Consider the following 17518-nt stretch of genomic DNA (forward strand, 5'->3'; position numbering starts at 1 on the left):
TATGAAGGGGGAAGTGCGGAGACTCTAACGTCAACGGCAGTTACGTATTGTTGTGCGTCACAGTAACTGTAGGTGATGTGTTAATACGTCACCGTTTTCGTGGACGGATTCCAAAGCCCAGTAGCTACGTCCCACTGAGCCAGTGAACACGACTTGTTCAACAAAATTGGTTTGTGTAAGAAGATATATATAGCCAAGGTGTACGCAATCTTAACCACAGGAGATTAAAGGTCGTTTTCGTGGAGAAGAGACAAATTTAATAGAGGTTTTGGAGAAATCAAGACTTTGGTTTATCAACCTAATGGACCTTGATTGACTTTATGTGTCTTGGTGTCTTACATGTCAAACTATGTTTCTTATTAATTTCCTTACAAAACAAAGATTCCTTATTAAATTTCAGGAACTTGTCTGGCAAATCCATATTTATCCCACACCGTTTGCATTGAAAAAGCTCATTTCATAAAAAAAATTAGTGTAGAGGAGAGATGCTCTTTTAGAGAATCGGCCGGTTAATTTTACTAAAACAAGTGTCAATGCCTAATTCAATTTCCAAGTAATTATACTTTGTAATTAATTATCAATTTCGGTAGAACCGTAAAATAAATTTTGTAAATCCTCAAAAACCGCAATGCTCCAAATTTGGGGGGACAGAAAAAAAGGCGTTTGCGCCTTGCGGACGGTGAAACGAGTACAGGTCAGCAGCAACAATTATAGTGACGTCACTTCTCGTACGATTTGCATCACGTTGGCCACGTGGAAGAATTTGGTCCGTGTGGCATGACGCATCAAATGCCGAACCTGTCGCTATAGGGAACGTGGGAAGCATGTGGTGTGATGGGTCCATCCTCTGCTGACGTTGGATGACCTCAGCAACGGAGAAAAATATGCAAATGTATTTTTGGAGTATATTTCTGCGTCTGCCTTTCGCTAATTTTGTTTTATTTTTAAGAAAAATTAAAAAAGCATAACGGAAAGGGCAGAGTTTACTTTGACATTTAACCAGGAAGATTCGGAAGAATAAAAGAAGAGAATCTTAAACGTAATGGGAATGAGGAGGATGATTCCAAGTTGGGGTTTACTTTGAAATTGGAGAAGGTGGTCGGCTAATCTACTTTGAACTTGTATAGGTCAACAATCATCGACATCATAATCTCCATCACAAGTCTTAGGAATGCCCCAATCGATCGACCAAGTCCATGACCCAAGCAAATTGACAATTAGACTCACGAGAGTCTTAGTCAAGCTCGCAAAGACCCATGAGAGTCTTGAGCCCAGCCCAAAAGAGTCTAGACAGTCTACCTACAAAACCCATGAGAGTTTCGGTGTGCATGTAGACCCACATAAGAGCCAATGCCAACAGGTCATAGAGGTCCATCTACTCTACAAAGGCTCAAAGCCTATGCTGCCAATGAAGTTCCTTTAAAAGTCCTTAGGCCCAATTAAAGCCCAAGCCCCATAAGTTCGGTCAACACTTGTCGGTCACGTGACCCAATACAATATAAATATAGGAGGTTCCCCTCATTAACTCTCATAACTACTTGGTATCTATCTCTCCCTCTCTCTCTAAAAACCTTTTATTTCTCTCTCTACATATTCCCTCCAACGTCTATTGACTTAACCGTCAGAGTTTCGCCACTTGGAACCATATCAGTGTCCAAGCTTCACAATATTAGTCTCCAAGCTTCACAGTCCAAGCTTCACAATATTAGTCTCCAAGCTTCACAGTCGACCTCTAGTATGATTTCATAGATTGTCAAAGGTCTCGTTCGATTTACAAATTGATTGTAGATTTTTGAGTCTACAAAATTGAATATGGAAGCCTTCATATCTTAATTAATCTTAATTAACAATACAATCAATCAATTATTAAAATTGAAGCAAATCATCATTGATCACGTAAATTATTTAATTACCATAAAAGTCAGAGATGGCCGCAAATAACAAAGACTAGCCTAAAGTTGTAATTTCTTCCCCTTTTGTGTTCAGGCTTACGAGATGCATAATGATGGCCCGGCTATTCATAGTCATGGGATTGATTATCGTCTCGTAACAATGATTAATCCTTCATTTAAGAAGTTTCATCTAATATAAAAAAGGTAAACAACTTTCATGTATAAGACTCACGTATCTACGTAAATTTTACCGACATAATATTTAAAAAGACAGTAACTTTTAGATTGTACCCTTGAATTACATATTTGCCTCTATTTGAGCAATTAAGAGAGGCAATTCCCCTATGCTATAGTCAGGGCAAATGCAATGGAATTTAGGTTGCTGGGCCAACATTTTTGTTGGCCCGGTCCCACCTCTATTACACAAAAAGTCAAATCAAACACGTATTCTAATACAGCCACATCAGCAAAACACAAATTTCTATACACTTTTTCTTCCCACACACTTTATCTTTCCACCCAACCCAACAACATTCCATTCCTCTATATTATCCACAACAAAACTACACCAAAACATCAAATATCAATACGTCCACATCAGCAAAACACTTATCCCAATACAGCCACATAAGCAAAACACATTTTACAATACAGCCACATCAGCAAAAGACAACATCTTTGTTGGCCCAATACCACTTCACCATTGCATTTGCCCTCAGAGGCGAAGCCTCTAACAAGTGAGGAGGGTCAACTGACCTCTTTAAAAAAATTTAAATAACCTTATGTATATAGTAAATTACATAAAAGGCCACCTTGAATTTTCAATTTAGATTCGTGTTGCAAAAAATCATGTTCAAATGATTGAAACAAGAAGAAATGTAACAATTATTACTTATTCTATATTATAAAAATTTGATTTTTAATGTTATTTTTTGTAATTTTGAATGTATAATTAATAGCTAATTCAAAAAAATTTTGAAAGCACTGCCCCGATTCTCTACTTAGTTTGTCTATCCTAACATAAAATCTTATGCCCACTTCTGATGATCCCTCTCATATTATGTCTCAAATTCCCATGGTTCTAAGTCTTGTGTATAAGTCGACTTATACAATCACGAATAACATGAAAATACAACAAAACCCTCTCAATGAACTAAAGAGGCAATTAATGGTTGTTTTTGACTTTTTGATACTAAAAGTGATGAACAAGAATGATGTACATGGAGAGAAATTTCATAACAAAGTTGGAGAAGAAATCAGAGCAAATCTTCAATTTTAACGTCCCGAAGTACACACGTGGTAACTTCCGATTCATTCCTCCATCACTCCTTAGTGAGACTTATTAACATGGTCATAAGGAAATTTCCTCAATAATCAATCACTCAAACAATATAAAAATCAGAAAGAAAAACGCATCCAAGTGCTGTCGTCTTAAACAAAACAAATTTCATCTGAATTAATGCACAAAGCTAGGGTGCCGGGGATCTGTTGTAGTAAAAATTACAACAGACTCTGTTGTAGCTATTTTGGAGCATAAAGATTTTTTAAAAATTTTTAAAATAGTAAATTTGTAGTATTCGGTCTAATGAGTCCAACGACATATTTTTTTGTTCTAAACAAAAATAAAATTCATTGCGATCGAGACATCGAATGTTTTGTGTTTATATTCGAAGGTCTAAAATTGTCATGCATTTTTCACGTTTAATATGATTTTTGTTTCAAATAAAAAATATACCGTTGGATTCGTTAAGAATAATACTACACATTTATTATTTTTAAAAATAAAAATAAAAATAAAATTTTTTGCTAACTTAAAATTGTATTACAACGGACCTGCTGTAATAAAAATACAACAGATCCGTATTCATTAATGAAAGAGAACATAACCAGGAATCAAGAAATTAACCACTCAACTCTGCATTAAAGACGAATTCACACTTTCAATACTTGGAAAAACTGAAGTAAAATAGCACCAAATAGTCAAATACATGGTAATAACCCATTGTCAAAAGTTCGATTCCAACAACAAAATTCGCTATCCAAGGTTCGATTCTAACTACAAACAATTTTTATCTACAGAATCTAAAAAAAACCGCTGCCAGTCGGTGTGAGATTGACATGGCCCATTTTGACAGGTGTATAAAGCCTCAGCTAAGGCCCATTAAGATCCAAAATTTCTTCTACATAATCTATGGAATTCATATATACAAAATAAATAAAGTAACTATTAACTAATATTGTACCAGCTATACATAAAATCAATCAGCTCACATTAAATAATAACAAAAACAATGTGGGCATCTCAATCTATTATCAACAAAGAAATTTTACGTCATTTTGTTGGTATCGAATCCATCGAATGAATTCACCTTTTCATGCTCATCTGCTGTTCCCTCATGACTTCGATCTTGTTCTGCGATGTCAATAGCTACAACAGCTTCATCTTCCATTGGCCTATCAAATTTCACAGAATATGAAGCATCAAGACTGAAAGAAGGTGATGCATCAATGCTAAAAGAAGTTGAAGTGTCCAGGGAAAGTGAAGCATCGAGGGAGAGGCGTGATGGTGAGTAGTTGTTCTTGTGTGCTAGGTTTTTCCTTGCCTTGACGCGCCATCTCTTGAGGCCTTTCGTCACATTCTCTGTGAAGACAGCTTTGTTCATTGACGTACCCATCTGAAATGTCAAAAAATAAAGAAACAATTAATTAAGGCATACTCTAGTATGCACTTCCTCTCTTTTTTTACTCTGTTTTTCATACGTGAACGAGTCATTATTTACGCTAGTAGCGATCAAAATGTAAATTATCCTACCTGGGTTACCAAAGCATACAGAGGAAGTGTCACATAGCCACACAGAACTTGCACTAAAAACCCCATGACAAGTCTTATGACAATATCCTCAGTCTTTTTGTGGAAGCATGACCTAAAACCGAACTTGTACTGTGCAGTGAAAGAAATGAAAGTGGTCAGCCGGGATTTTTCTGGACCTTCTTCGCATACCAATTAAGTCAAACGAAAGTAATTCTTATTTAAATCATCGACTTGTACAAATAGTGCTTACCCAAGTCCATGCAAAGAACGCCAGTTGGAATGAGTTCTGCAAAATCCAGAATAGTAGTAAATAGTAACTCATTGGAATCAGTTATTCAATTCAAATATAACAAACGTAAAGAGCTTGTTATTTTATTCTTAGCCTCTAAAATATATTGGTGTTATATTAAAAAAAACGGAGGAATCACCTGGAACAATATGAAGTGGATAAGGTGGAGAAGCAGTTTAGGCCAGCCAAACCAGAATAAATGGTCACTGGGCCTGACAAGAAATGTTCCTCTAACAACAGGAGATTTGTCGTGGCTATCCAGGAACATCTTGGTTATGATGCTTTGTAGTTTTGTTCCCACCAGCAATAACATCTAACAATAAACCAATCCATATTTTTCACTCATCAGTCTTCTTTCAATTTGTCGATTGAGTAGGTACTCATTAGTTCACTTCTCATATAGAAGGGGTGGTACTTAGAAGTTCACTTGCTTACCACTAGTGGAATAAACGGAAGCCACAAGTAATTGTTGAAGACTGAAGAAATGAACAAATGAGATAAATCAGGATCACTGATCAAGCCGGATATATAATCTAAGTTTATGTAATATGAGAATATAATTGTAATTAAGTAGTATTACCTTCAGCATTAAAGAAGATGAAAAACATGGAGAAGAGCCAAATCCAGAAGCTGAGATAGCCAAGGAGAATAATTCTCTAATCAGTACTAATTAGGTTGATTAATTAATAGGCGGAAATGTAAATGATAAGCTTCTACACCACTATGTGCTGCTTGCTGTCAATAGTACACTTACCTTATTCCCACCACCACTCCAAAATCTTTTTCTAAAGCTCTTTCGATAAATTTTTGGAAGTCAAAGTTGATTCCTTCTTCAAAATGTGCCTGAAGCAGCAGTAAAGAAGGCAACAAATGAGAGTTAAGCACTCCTTATCCTTAAAATACCGTCCATTAATTCAACTATACCTACCATGATGAATCCATGTCTAAGAGTTAAATAGTCCACTTTGGACGCTGAATTGAAAAATTGTCGGAGAAAACATGCCTGTAAAATATGGCAACCAAAGACACTGCATCAATTAATGAGCTATCTACTATCTAGATATGATTATATGAAATGATCTAGTGTGGTAATAAGATCCAAGTTGAACTAACCGGCCAACGAAGAAATGGCTGCTCAGTCCAAAATCTTAGATGTCGTCTTCCAAATGTTGTTTGATGGGTCAGCTGGAACCTTCTTGGATCTACATATTTTATTAATTAAATTAAATTCAAAAAAAAAATGTAATACAATATGAACAATAAATACTTTTTGCATGGAATTAAATTAGAAAAATAATCTTGGATGAATCTTGGAAATTCTTTCCATGTATACTTTTCTGTTGGCAAGAAGTTAAAGGGTCACAATCATTAATATATGAACTAATGAAGTGCATCATTGCAGCCAATAATACTTAGATCTATAGGCGGCTGTGTTTCACTGTTGTATTATTGAATTCCACATTGGAAGGTCGCTAGATACTTAAAATTACGTAACCAAATCAGATTCTTAGCCTCCTTGAGCTAATACAAATTATTGAAGTGCGTCATTGCTGCCATTGATAATTGGATCTAGATGAAGGGGTAGGGCCAGATGTTACTGGAATATCAAAAAGCTTCCATGGGCGGCCGTCTTGCACTGTTTCATTATTGAATTCCACATTGGAAGGTCCCTAGAGATTTAAAATTACGTAAACAAATCAGGTTCTTAGCCTTCTTAAGCTTACCATTTGAAAATTGATATTCAAATGTTCTTGTCTCTGCCTCCCAGGACTCCCACCTCCTCATCTGCCCCAAAAAAGTATCACAAAATCAACATTATATTTCACAAAAGAACAAAACCCAATAATTGTCAAAAGCTTAACAAGTCCAATTTCCCCATTGAAAAGTCTCTTAAGAGTGAGAACACGTTCAAGTTGTCAAAAGCATTTGATTTTGTCCATTATTACACACTGAAAAACAGAACAGCAGAAAATATACCAACAACACACCAAAAGAACATTGAATATTTGAAACATACATTGTCTGAAGGTCCTAAAAGGCAATCAGGATGAAATAACAATAATAATAAAAGAAGTACCTTAGCCATTCCTAAGCTGAATGTAAGAATGCATGACAAACAATGGAAGGAAGCCAACACAAAGATGAGGTACTGGAGTTGCCTCACTCCTTCTCTAGACAACAAAGAAACCTTTCCCTGCACAAATCCAGGCAAAACAACATAAATCTAGTTAGTCGTGAATACATACACAATACCAGCATTTAATCACGCGTCCTAATCAATATATTGTACCTGCTGTTGACATCTGGTACTCTCCTCAGTATCACTGGAGGACAAGCTTTCGCAAGGAAGAAAGGTTTTGGCTGCACTCTTTGGAATACAGATGTTTGCAATGTGCTTTTCGCCTACAGTTAACAACAACGAAATGAAACCCAACAGCATCAACTCTGCAATAACAAACAGAACATAATTTGCGTCACAATTTACGCTTTTTCTCAGGAAAGAAATGCAATGAAGTTCTGTTCTATACATGAAACTTACCTGATTTGATCTTGTCAAGAGCCTGAATGAGTGATTTCCTCCTTTTCTTTTGGAAGTGCTATTGAAAACATGAAAAAAAACAAATGGGTTATGGGTTAAAATCAATCATATATGACCACGAGAAAGATACATATATAAAATAATGCACAGAAATATACACACACCTTGCCTAGAAGATGAAGCAAATGCTCAATAAGAATGGAAATTAGTATCAACACAAAACAAACAGTTGCCACAGCCCATGTTGGAGTTTCTTCCAGTGAAACTCCCTCCTCATCTGCCATCCTCTCTGTCTCTCTCTTCTCGGTTATGTTACCTGAGTTTGCTTATACGTTCACAGGAGCATATAAACAGAAAGGTGGGGATCATTATATATGAATGCGGTGGGGTCACTTGACTTTCTTGTGATTCGTTGGGGGCCCAGGTCCTTGATTTCGTAGGACGAATGGTTGGTAGTGAAATTGATGAGCCAGGTATGACTTCGATCATTGTACAATTAGAATAAAAAAATGACATAACCAGAGAGAGAGAGAGAGGTGACACTGTGATTTTTTTCCCCTCAATTTGATAATACGCGTGGTGGTTGAGGCTAATAGTGAGTGCAGAACTGCAGATACCCTACCGTAGCTGTAGATTTAAGAGGCAAAAGCAATTAATTAAACCAGCTCCCGCCGCGTTAGCACAGTGTGTAAGTGAAGAAGTTTCATCGTTAAAATTAAAAAAGCTTTCACACGGGGAATTGACGGACTGCACAGTGCAGGTGCCAAGTGTACGGTTATATCAGCATGTTTATGCCATTTTTTATGATTTGATGAATGATAATTATATTTATATACATTATAGTAAAAATAATAATATAAGGTCCATGCGTTCTATCAATATATTACATCGACTTTTGACTACTGGAAACACTCTTTTTTTTAACAATATCGTATTAGTTCGTCTTTTGAACATTCGTTATAGATTTAAACTTGAACCGTTAAACATGCGGTTATTCAAAACACCCAAAACCTCGTATGCAGGATTTGGAATTGATTAATCAAATCTATATATATTAATATATAGGCTCAACAAATTGACTCTGACGTTTGTATGTTTTTGATAGTCTTTTTTCATCTCGATTAAGAGTCATCAGGAACCGACGAGGAAGTTACATGATAACACCAAATTCTCTCTGCTTTGCCTTCTGGAACAGCAGTGTGGACATTAATCATTCCAAATGCATTCAATTAAGACCCTTGCAAGAAATGGAATCGCTAGAAATCCTGTTAGAGGACCATTAATTACTCATTGTATTGATAGGTCACTGTTGTAGAAATTAGCATCCTAGGTAAACTAGCAGTTGAAAATTGAAAATTGAAAATCTTTGCATCCTTACTACTTGCAAATCCCAGAATTTGTTCCCAAAACATTCCTGTATTGAAGAAAAATAAGACACCCAATAACTGTATAGGGCAAAAATCACAGAAGAAGGGTATGATCCAAAATGATAATGTGAATCAAGATCTGAAACTCAACAATGTTTCTTGTAGATAAACAAGAGTACCATGCAATCATTCTGTTTTCAATTTGCAGGGTAACCCCACAAATGTTTTACATTCCAATAAATAATGAAGAAAGATTACAGCAGGAACTTAACCAGCTGTAAACAGACGGTTCTTTTCATAGCTAAGGAGTCGGATACTGTCAAAGTTACTTCAGGAGATGAATTACACTTTCTCCTAACAAAACGAAAACAAATGGCATACAATTCAGACAAACTAAAGGCTGGCATCCTCTCTTCCACAACCTTGGAGGCCACCATTATTTAACTAATAGATGTTATAAGCTTCAAGTCTGTGTTGCAGAATTACCTGCAAAAGCAATGACTTCTATGTCAAGACTATCTGAAAAATCGATGTGAGAACAACTAAACCTCACAACGTTGCAGCCAACAAGATCAACAAAAGCTGAAAATCGTCTAAACGCTACAAGACACTCTTGTTTGTGAACCTGCACTTGGAATCTAAAAAACAGTACACAAAAGCATAACATGGAGAAGTATAGTTTGCATGGCATGGGGAGATTACTTACATTGGTACAGTCGCTTCCAGCTGCCTTGGTCATTGCTGGAGGCTTAGTGTGGAACCAGTCTCTCACACCAGGGACACAAGAAGATCCAGTAGTCAGTGGAGTTGTCAATGAATTTTCAGTTTCTTGTAAATTGGCAGCATGTCGGTCCTCGGTCAATGAGAAACCAAAGAGTCTACAGCTGCTTTTGCATGATGACACCAAATCTGAATTACTTCTATATGCCGATTGACCTACAAGAGGTCCTGCATCACCATGCTGCATACGTTCATTGGATAGACCAAGATGATTTGTGCTCCCCTGATGGTTACCTCTGAAACTACGCTCACTTGATGAAAATGAGATTGGCTTTTCTCTGCATGTTTCGGGAATATAAACCAAACTTCGATTGCCAACTCGCTGATCCTGCTGCTCATTGAAACCATATGGTTGATTGAAGTTCAAAGCACGATGGCTTGCTTGCTGGAACATTAACACTGAAGATGGTGATGACACTTGTGTGGGTGGTGCGGGGAGGCACATATGAGAATCAAATCCATGGATATGGGCAGAACGTTCTTTTATCCATCTCGGCACTTGAACACCAGAGGAGATCCCAATGCTGCCAAATTCACGAGCCACATTAACATCTGGGGCTCGTTCATATGATGGGCTTGGCAATATTTCTTGACCTTGCAAGACCTTACGGAATTGGAAAGATTCATCAAAACCTACGCTTCTGTTGGGAATATCGGAGCTCACAAGTGGATCTCCATAACCATTTCCTATTGCAACAGTCCCAGAACTGTGTGTACCAGGAAAGCACCTCCTTATTTCAGATTGATGCAGACTGTGAAAATCAACACCATTGGGAACAGGATTAAAACCCAAAATTTCTTGACCTTGCAAGACCTTCCAGAACCTTGAAGGTTCTCCAACATCTGATGCCCCAATTCCATCTACCATAAGAACATAAAGGCCAGTCAATAATAATGTAGCAAGGAGCGGAACAGAAAACTAATCATGTTGAAAACTTGAAATTGTTTCTTGGTATTGCAAAACCTACCAGGAGCAACAAATTTTGGTTTTTCTGAAGGCAATACAGTCCTGGTCCTCTTTAAACCAGGCATCATCAAGCTACTGGAACTGGAAACAGAACCAGATGGTTCGATCTCCCATGGAGACACCCTATTGAGCCTATTGACCTCGCCATCATCCCACCTAACCTGTAAAAAAAGAATTATTAGAACAAAGAAAACAATACAGATATAGATCATTAATTCACACATATATTAGATGCAACATGTTCACGATGTTGCAGAACAGATAAAATTGGCCATAAGAAAGACGTAAGTATCCAAATGAACAAATAAATTCTCGAGCAAGCCAAATAGATGACATTAAGCTTGATGATCTGAAAACTAAAAGTGAAGCTTGATGACCTGGAATATTATGAGAAGTTGTTCACTGGAAACCACTATCAATATTCAAGGTGAAAGGACGCCTAAACCTTGTCGACACCACTATCAACAAGGACAGTGTCTTCTTATCAAAAATAAGAAACTTAGTCAAAAATTTTAGGAGCGGGTTGTGGCATGGACCCATTCATCTGATAGTGGGAAAAGACGCCTAAACCTTGTCGACACTACTATCAACAAGGACAGTGTCTTCTTATCAAAAATAAGAAACTTAGTCAAAAATTTTAGGCACGGGTTGTGCCATGGACCCATCCCTCCCCGTGTATCAACCCAAAATTCTCGGAACAGTTACAACATCAGGCAAGGGAATAAACACTTTAAACAATCTTCAGAAAGTCCAGTGGGTGAGATTGAGTAGATGATTTTATTGGAGTATTGCATAAGCAAGCCAAACGTATACATCAAGGACAAGTAAAAAGGCGTAGACCTTGTTTCTAAGATTAAATTCTTCCAGGTACATTCTAAGGTACAAACAGCATTCGAACAATTAAAATAAATACCAGAAGGCATCGCCATTTCGACCTAGGCCATTTCACAGGATCTGCGTCAGCGATACCAGCTATTACTCCGGTGTATCTGCCAAATGGATTTTCATCAATAATGGAAGTGTAATTTACGTTCGAGTGCTGCAAGCCAAAGCAAGTCATACCTTCTTTCAGCCGCATCTTCTGTTACAAGGCGCATCTTGAACCTTGTTCCAACAGAAAAAGAATAATCAAGGCTCCTTAGGAATTTATGCAAGGGTACTATGACATCCAACGAGTTGGCCCTGCAAAATGTTACAGGAATCAATACTATCTACTACAAAAGGTAGAAACCAAGAATGTTGCTTTGTAAACCAAATTGTTACTCAAAGAACAGTCTTTCAATAAGTGGAGAATCTGGAAAATACAAATAGCAAAGACATAATAATACCCTAGGTGCTAGCAAAGACCAATAGAACAGCATCAACTGCAAGCTTGAGGGAAGTCCACATATAGGGGTACAAATGACCATGTGATCAGGTGTGAATGACTTCAATATGCAAGGAACTACTATGAGTCTATGACCCATATATGCAATTATCAAGTGTTCCACATTGAGGTAAAGTTTTGCTCGTGGAACCTTGATAGGACCATTAAGCAATACAAGAGGAGAGGCAAGAAGGATCGTGAGAAGACAAGTGGAGGGTCTTGATCTTGGCACGTGGAGTATTTTCACTGGAGCAAGCACGTTACTGAGACTTTGGCAGGGTTTTAAGTAGTGGTAGTATGGCAGGAATAAGGCAGACTGGGTTTTGGGTTGTCTTTTGTAAAGGGAGGTACTAGCTCCTCAAAAGCTAGGTTATCTTGTTATTGCCATTTCCATTTTCCAGTATTCATCAATACAAACATCTATCTTATTAATCCTATATCTGTGCATCTTGCTTCTTGTTCTTGAGCATTACTGGTTATTTCTCTGGTTGTGCTCTATCAAACCTCTTACAAGCTACAATCAGAAACCATAATATAATAGCTCTTTCTTGTGAAGATTCTTTCACAGCCAAGATACAATATAATGAACAAGTAATCTTTTGAAGAGAAGAGGAGACATGAAGTTGATCGTGTTATATTATGACAACCACAAATCAGAAACTAGAGCTTCGGAGATATTTCCATTGAGAGAGGGTGAGAAGGAGTACAAATGCAAGGCAAAATCTGAGTACTATTGAGAGAGGGTGATCTTCTGACTACTGAGACAACAGAAGATGTGCCTAAAGTTTGTTGGGGGAGATGACACTGAAGAGTTCCATCACATAATTTAGGTATTAGAAGTGGAGACCCTGGAGAATAAAGACTAGACATGAAACTCATACATAGCAAACCAATCTGATGTTTAAACATACTTTCTCAGATGAAGTCATAGCATATTATAAATGGCTTATTTGGTTCTAGGCAAAAAAAACTTTCATCTGACAAACAAAAGGTATGACGAAATATTAACTAACATATAAAATATTTTCCATGCTTTCCAAATATCATTATTCCACATAAATCATTCTTGTCTGAGCTACTTAATCACAATTACAGCTAATTTGGATCCACCCTTCACCCTGTTAAGCCCTTTAAATTGTCTACTCGCAAGTTTAACGTGCTTAACAATTTCACATGCCGAATCTGTATAGTGTATATTACTTCTTGAAAATCATTAACTGAAAGCACGAGATATTACCTTGGATTGTAGCAGATGTTGAAAACACTTCTCCTAGAGATTGCATTCACCACATCAATGAAACTGCTGTGATTCATCTGCTGGCTACAGAGAGCTGGAACAGAAGCACTGTATTTTATTTGTGCGGCTCTTCGAATTCCCAGTCTCAATTCTCCATCATCACCCCTGCCATAGTTATCTAGTAAACAAATGCAGAATACTAATCACAATTCATTTTTAGTTTTTAATATTCACACCTGAGAAAGAGGATTGCATCTCCCGAAACAAGTTTCTTCTTGTTTACGAAAGCACTCCATCCAGTAGTGAGCAAATGCCTCCGTGGTTGCCCTGGACAAACCAAGAGGGAGGGGAATTTCATATTGAGAATACAAAAAGGGGATAGCTTTCATTAGAGTTATCGAATTAGTAAGATATTGTTTGACTATCAAGGATGGGGCCTTAACCCACAGAGCATAGAGGTAATTCTACCACATACCTCGGTAGATATGTCGGAACCTCCATTCCAGGCCAAGCAGATCCTTTGCTACTAGCTCTTGTGAAGGTCTTTGTTGAGTATAATCCTACAGCAACAGTCCACTTTAGTTGGCAAACCATGCAAATATGTATTTCACAACTTTTAATGATACGAGCATAAAAAAAAATGATAGATGCTACTTTCGAACAGGTTTTTCTAAGCAAGTATGGAGAGGTAAAAGTTCCATTCCTACCAATGGAGGGAAGCAGTCCTCAGCAGCTCGACGGGGAACAGAGAATCCTCCATGGGTGCTAGTATCAGAAGCAGTGAGGGTCTTGCAGAACATATGAGGCGTTGCTGATTTCATAGTCATATCAATATCCTCCTCTTCACCCTCTGGCTCAACTTTCCCTTCTTGCAACTTTTGTTCAATATGCTATGTGCAAAAATTCAAGGAAAATGCATCTTGTCTTAGGATTTTATAGCAAACCACCCAAAAAAGCAACCACAAAAGTGAAGAAACGAAAATAGTTTGAAGCTAACAACATAATATCCCAAGAAACTCAACTCCAATTGTAGGATTAAATGCCAAGTTAAAATAATAATAATAAAGTCATTGTCTTCCCTCAAAGGAGAAACTAAAAAAATTGGAAACATAGAGCATTGCACTTTGGTTATCTCAAATTGAATAACAAGAAGACTCAGATACTATTAACTATGCTAAGATGAGTGATATGGTCAGGATTATAAGACCCCAGATCAACAGAAACTGAAGAACCAAAAAAACTCATTTCTTTCCTCGTTCTCATATTCTATCAGAGAGCAGTGAAACATTAGCCCAGAAAAAGAAGTTACCTCACTTTCAGGTACCAGTGAGACCTGCGCATAAACCTCGTCTGTTGGGGCCTCTGCCTGCCACAGAAAACACACGTTTTACGTCCAATTTAAAATTACAAACTCGTTATAACTTCCCCAGCCTGTATGCACCGGAAAAAACCACAAATAGGAATTCAATTATTTCAATTACATATGACTCTTATTAACCCAAAGGATTGGAGGTATAATGACTCTTGCCTTTACTCGAACCGCACACAAAAGGACAGCAATTCAAATTTCAATTTTCCCCTCGATTTCTCTAGTAATTCTCAGAACCCATCAATGTAATCACCACAACACTCCAGAAATTCATAATAGAACATAACCAGAAGTGCCCATTAACCCATAAAATTGAGAACAGACAACAAACAGTAGATATAAGTACATACATGAAGCTGCACATCAAGAACACGACAGAAAATGTGAGGAGGAAGATCACAGGGTGAGGCCCTAGACTCAGAGAGTTGCTCCAAATGGCCTTGAGGGAAGTACACCACAACACTCCCTCTCCTTGGCAACGATATCAATGGACCCGCACAAGCATGCCATAGCTCCAAACACACGGAACCCGAACCAGCACCCGAACCGTTTAAACCAATAGCACCCAGAGCAGAAGCGCTTAAATGAGAAGCAGAGGACGAAGAAGGCGAAGTAGACCCAGACGACGGCGTTTCCTCCTCGTCCGTGGTATTCAAATCAATCATACCCATCATCGCAAAACACAAGAAAACCTGACTAAATGATAAACTGAAGTCGTTGTTTGTAAATGTAAACTTGGGTTTTGTAGTGCGAGTTCATAGCTGTGAATTACGGAGACTGATATGAAAGCAAGCTCGGCATTATTTGAAAGCAGCAAGACCCAGCACTCAGAAGAGTAAAAAGACCGAGACTTTTAAGACAATAAAGTCCTTAACGGGCCTTTTAGTTTTAGATATCAAATCAAAGGTGTCAAACGTATTAATTTGCGTCTAAACCAGATGGGTTGTTTTCAAGTATTCTCTTTCTTTCTCTTCTTTTTTTTTTTTTTTTTTTTTCTCATCTGCCAAAACTGAGAAGCAAAGGTGCAGCGCCCTGCTGCAATGCCTGCGACTGCTGGATGATGTGTGGCAGAGAAAGAGAGAGTGATGAGAAGTGAACGCTTTTGAAGTGACTTTTACTTTTATGAGAGACGATTGTTAATTAAACAGCCACACCCAATATAATAATATCTCAGCTGATAAATGGAGACATAAAGAGAATAGTATTGTACGGCCCCCTGTATTCCGAGTGTATGTCTATTCTGTCCCCTTCTACTTCCCCAATTCTCCCCATGTCCCCCTTCCTTCAATCCTGCATTCCTGCCTACCTTGATGAAAAACAAAACATGCTTACGTTTGTATCAATGACCATCATCCTCTTCCCATAATCATTTCTAGGCTTCACAAGTCTACGGAGTTCAATACAGAAAATCTAGTCAATATATACGTCATGGTATCCTGGAATTCATATTTATCCTGGATTCAAACTTACTATTAGTTGTTTTATGCTTTCGCAATACCTGTGTGGCTGTGTTTTTTTTGTCCTTTCATGATGTTGCCTGCCTAAAATTTCACTTTACTAAATGGTCTTGTGGGCTATATATTGATTGTTTTCTCGGGCAAAAAGCAAATGACAAATTGACAATTGCTGCTCATTTTGTCTAACCAATAGAACAAGTTCAATTATAGAAAAAGACATCTCTTAACAGTAAACACTATTTATATAGATCATAGTTGATGATAAAATATCTACTTTTAATTCCAAGTTGCTCGAAACAAAACAATTGCCTAAAATCTTCTTTGGTTTCTAATAATGTTCACTTTCCACTTTCAACATTAATTTACCTTCAAAGCTTGGTGTCCGAAAGGTCCTATAAGTGGCATTTGCAAGGAAGACGAGTGTTGATAGTTGTGTTTAAGCTATATAGCTCATATACATTTAACAACTATAGGTGAAAAGGCCTCATATAACTAGCAAGCAAAACTCATAAATATGTGTGTTGGGGCCAATTAATCCAAGAAACCCCAAAAGGGTTTGTAGGTTTTGAATCAAAGAGAATGAGAGTGATCATTGTAGGCCAAATAGACACCATGTTCTTGCAACATATGGGTCCTCATATTTTGGCTTGGAGGGGTATAAATGTCAATCCACATAAGATGTGGACAAAATGTGTCACCGTATTGAAAAGGCTAAAGGAGCAGGTCTTTACCAGTGCCATCAATTGCAAAGAACCCAAAACATTGTAGCTATTTAGGCTATATAGGTTGAAGGAGTAGCCCGATAGCCCGGCCAAAACGGGTTGCTACTTAATGCCCAATCGGTCATAGACTCGAACCAAGCTTTTATCTGGAATTAGAAATCCGACTCATCCCACTCTCACACTAAGCCCGTAGAGACCAATACGTTGATCGTAGTCGTACGTGTAACAACGCGAACAAAAGGAGCGTGGTCGGTTATCTAAACATACTCCTGGCCTTTTTGCCTCTCTTTGACTTTTGTGTCAGTGCCAACCCACCCACCGCACTAAGATTTTTGTCATTATTAATTAATGGGCCTAAAAAAATTTTTAGACAGCCCACTCTAGTGTTTATGACAAAATAGGGGCTCAATTAATTAAGAGACACTTTTAAAGCTAAATTAACTTCAGTTTTTTCAGCATTAATTAATTTTGGGATTAAAAAGTAATCATGATTATCAAATCTAAGTGGGGTGCCCTGAAAATTTTTCTATAAATCCAACCAATCTCCTATTCGTGAGGGTCAAAATGCTGTGCTGGTTAGACACCCTGTTGGGTAACCCATTAACATATTTGTTAACATATTATGTTGCCCAATTCAATACACCTGCATCCACAAAGAGGATTTGTTTTTTCTTGGTCAATTTTTATTTTTATGGTAATTTAATTTGATTGGAGTCAGTTG

The 17518-nt window shown here is 37.5% G+C and overlaps 2 protein-coding genes across 3 annotated transcripts; both read right to left on the reverse strand.

The window, feature by feature from the left end:
* Positions 1 to 3884: 3884 nt before the first annotated feature.
* On the reverse strand, positions 3885 to 8145 carry LOC119988672 (MLO-like protein 12). Of its 2 annotated transcripts, none has more exons than XM_038833799.1 (14): positions 7697 to 8145; positions 7533 to 7590; positions 7284 to 7396; positions 7071 to 7187; positions 6718 to 6778; positions 6107 to 6195; positions 5922 to 5996; positions 5748 to 5836; positions 5574 to 5623; positions 5429 to 5469; positions 5133 to 5306; positions 4955 to 4990; positions 4705 to 4833; positions 3885 to 4567 (listed from the first exon to the last, which is right to left on the reverse strand). In XM_038833799.1, the coding sequence occupies exons 1-14, from the start codon at positions 7814 to 7816 to the stop codon at positions 4220 to 4222; spliced, it is 1500 nt and encodes a 499-aa protein (XP_038689727.1). In that variant the 5' UTR covers positions 7817 to 8145; the 3' UTR covers positions 3885 to 4219. The 2 variants fall into 2 exon arrangements, with proteins under 2 accessions (XP_038689727.1, XP_038689726.1); XM_038833798.1 differs by having other exon boundaries at positions 3886 to 4567; positions 7284 to 7438; positions 7697 to 8142.
* Positions 8146 to 9039: 894 nt separating this feature from the next.
* Positions 9040 to 15743, reverse strand: LOC119989921 (auxin response factor 3-like). The gene is made up of 11 exons (XM_038835695.1): positions 14969 to 15743; positions 14559 to 14615; positions 13957 to 14139; positions 13725 to 13809; positions 13486 to 13576; positions 13250 to 13414; positions 11709 to 11828; positions 11560 to 11635; positions 10648 to 10807; positions 9606 to 10540; positions 9040 to 9385 (listed from the first exon to the last, which is right to left on the reverse strand). Exons 1-11 carry the CDS (start codon positions 15290 to 15292, stop codon positions 9344 to 9346), a joined length of 2238 nt encoding a protein of 745 aa, XP_038691623.1. The 5' UTR covers positions 15293 to 15743; the 3' UTR covers positions 9040 to 9343.
* Between the last annotated feature and the right edge of the window lie 1775 nt (positions 15744 to 17518).

Source organism: Tripterygium wilfordii, chromosome 21 (genome assembly GCF_013401445.1).
Source record: "Tripterygium wilfordii isolate XIE 37 chromosome 21, ASM1340144v1, whole genome shotgun sequence".
NCBI classification, from domain to species: Eukaryota; Viridiplantae; Streptophyta; class Magnoliopsida; order Celastrales; family Celastraceae; genus Tripterygium; species Tripterygium wilfordii.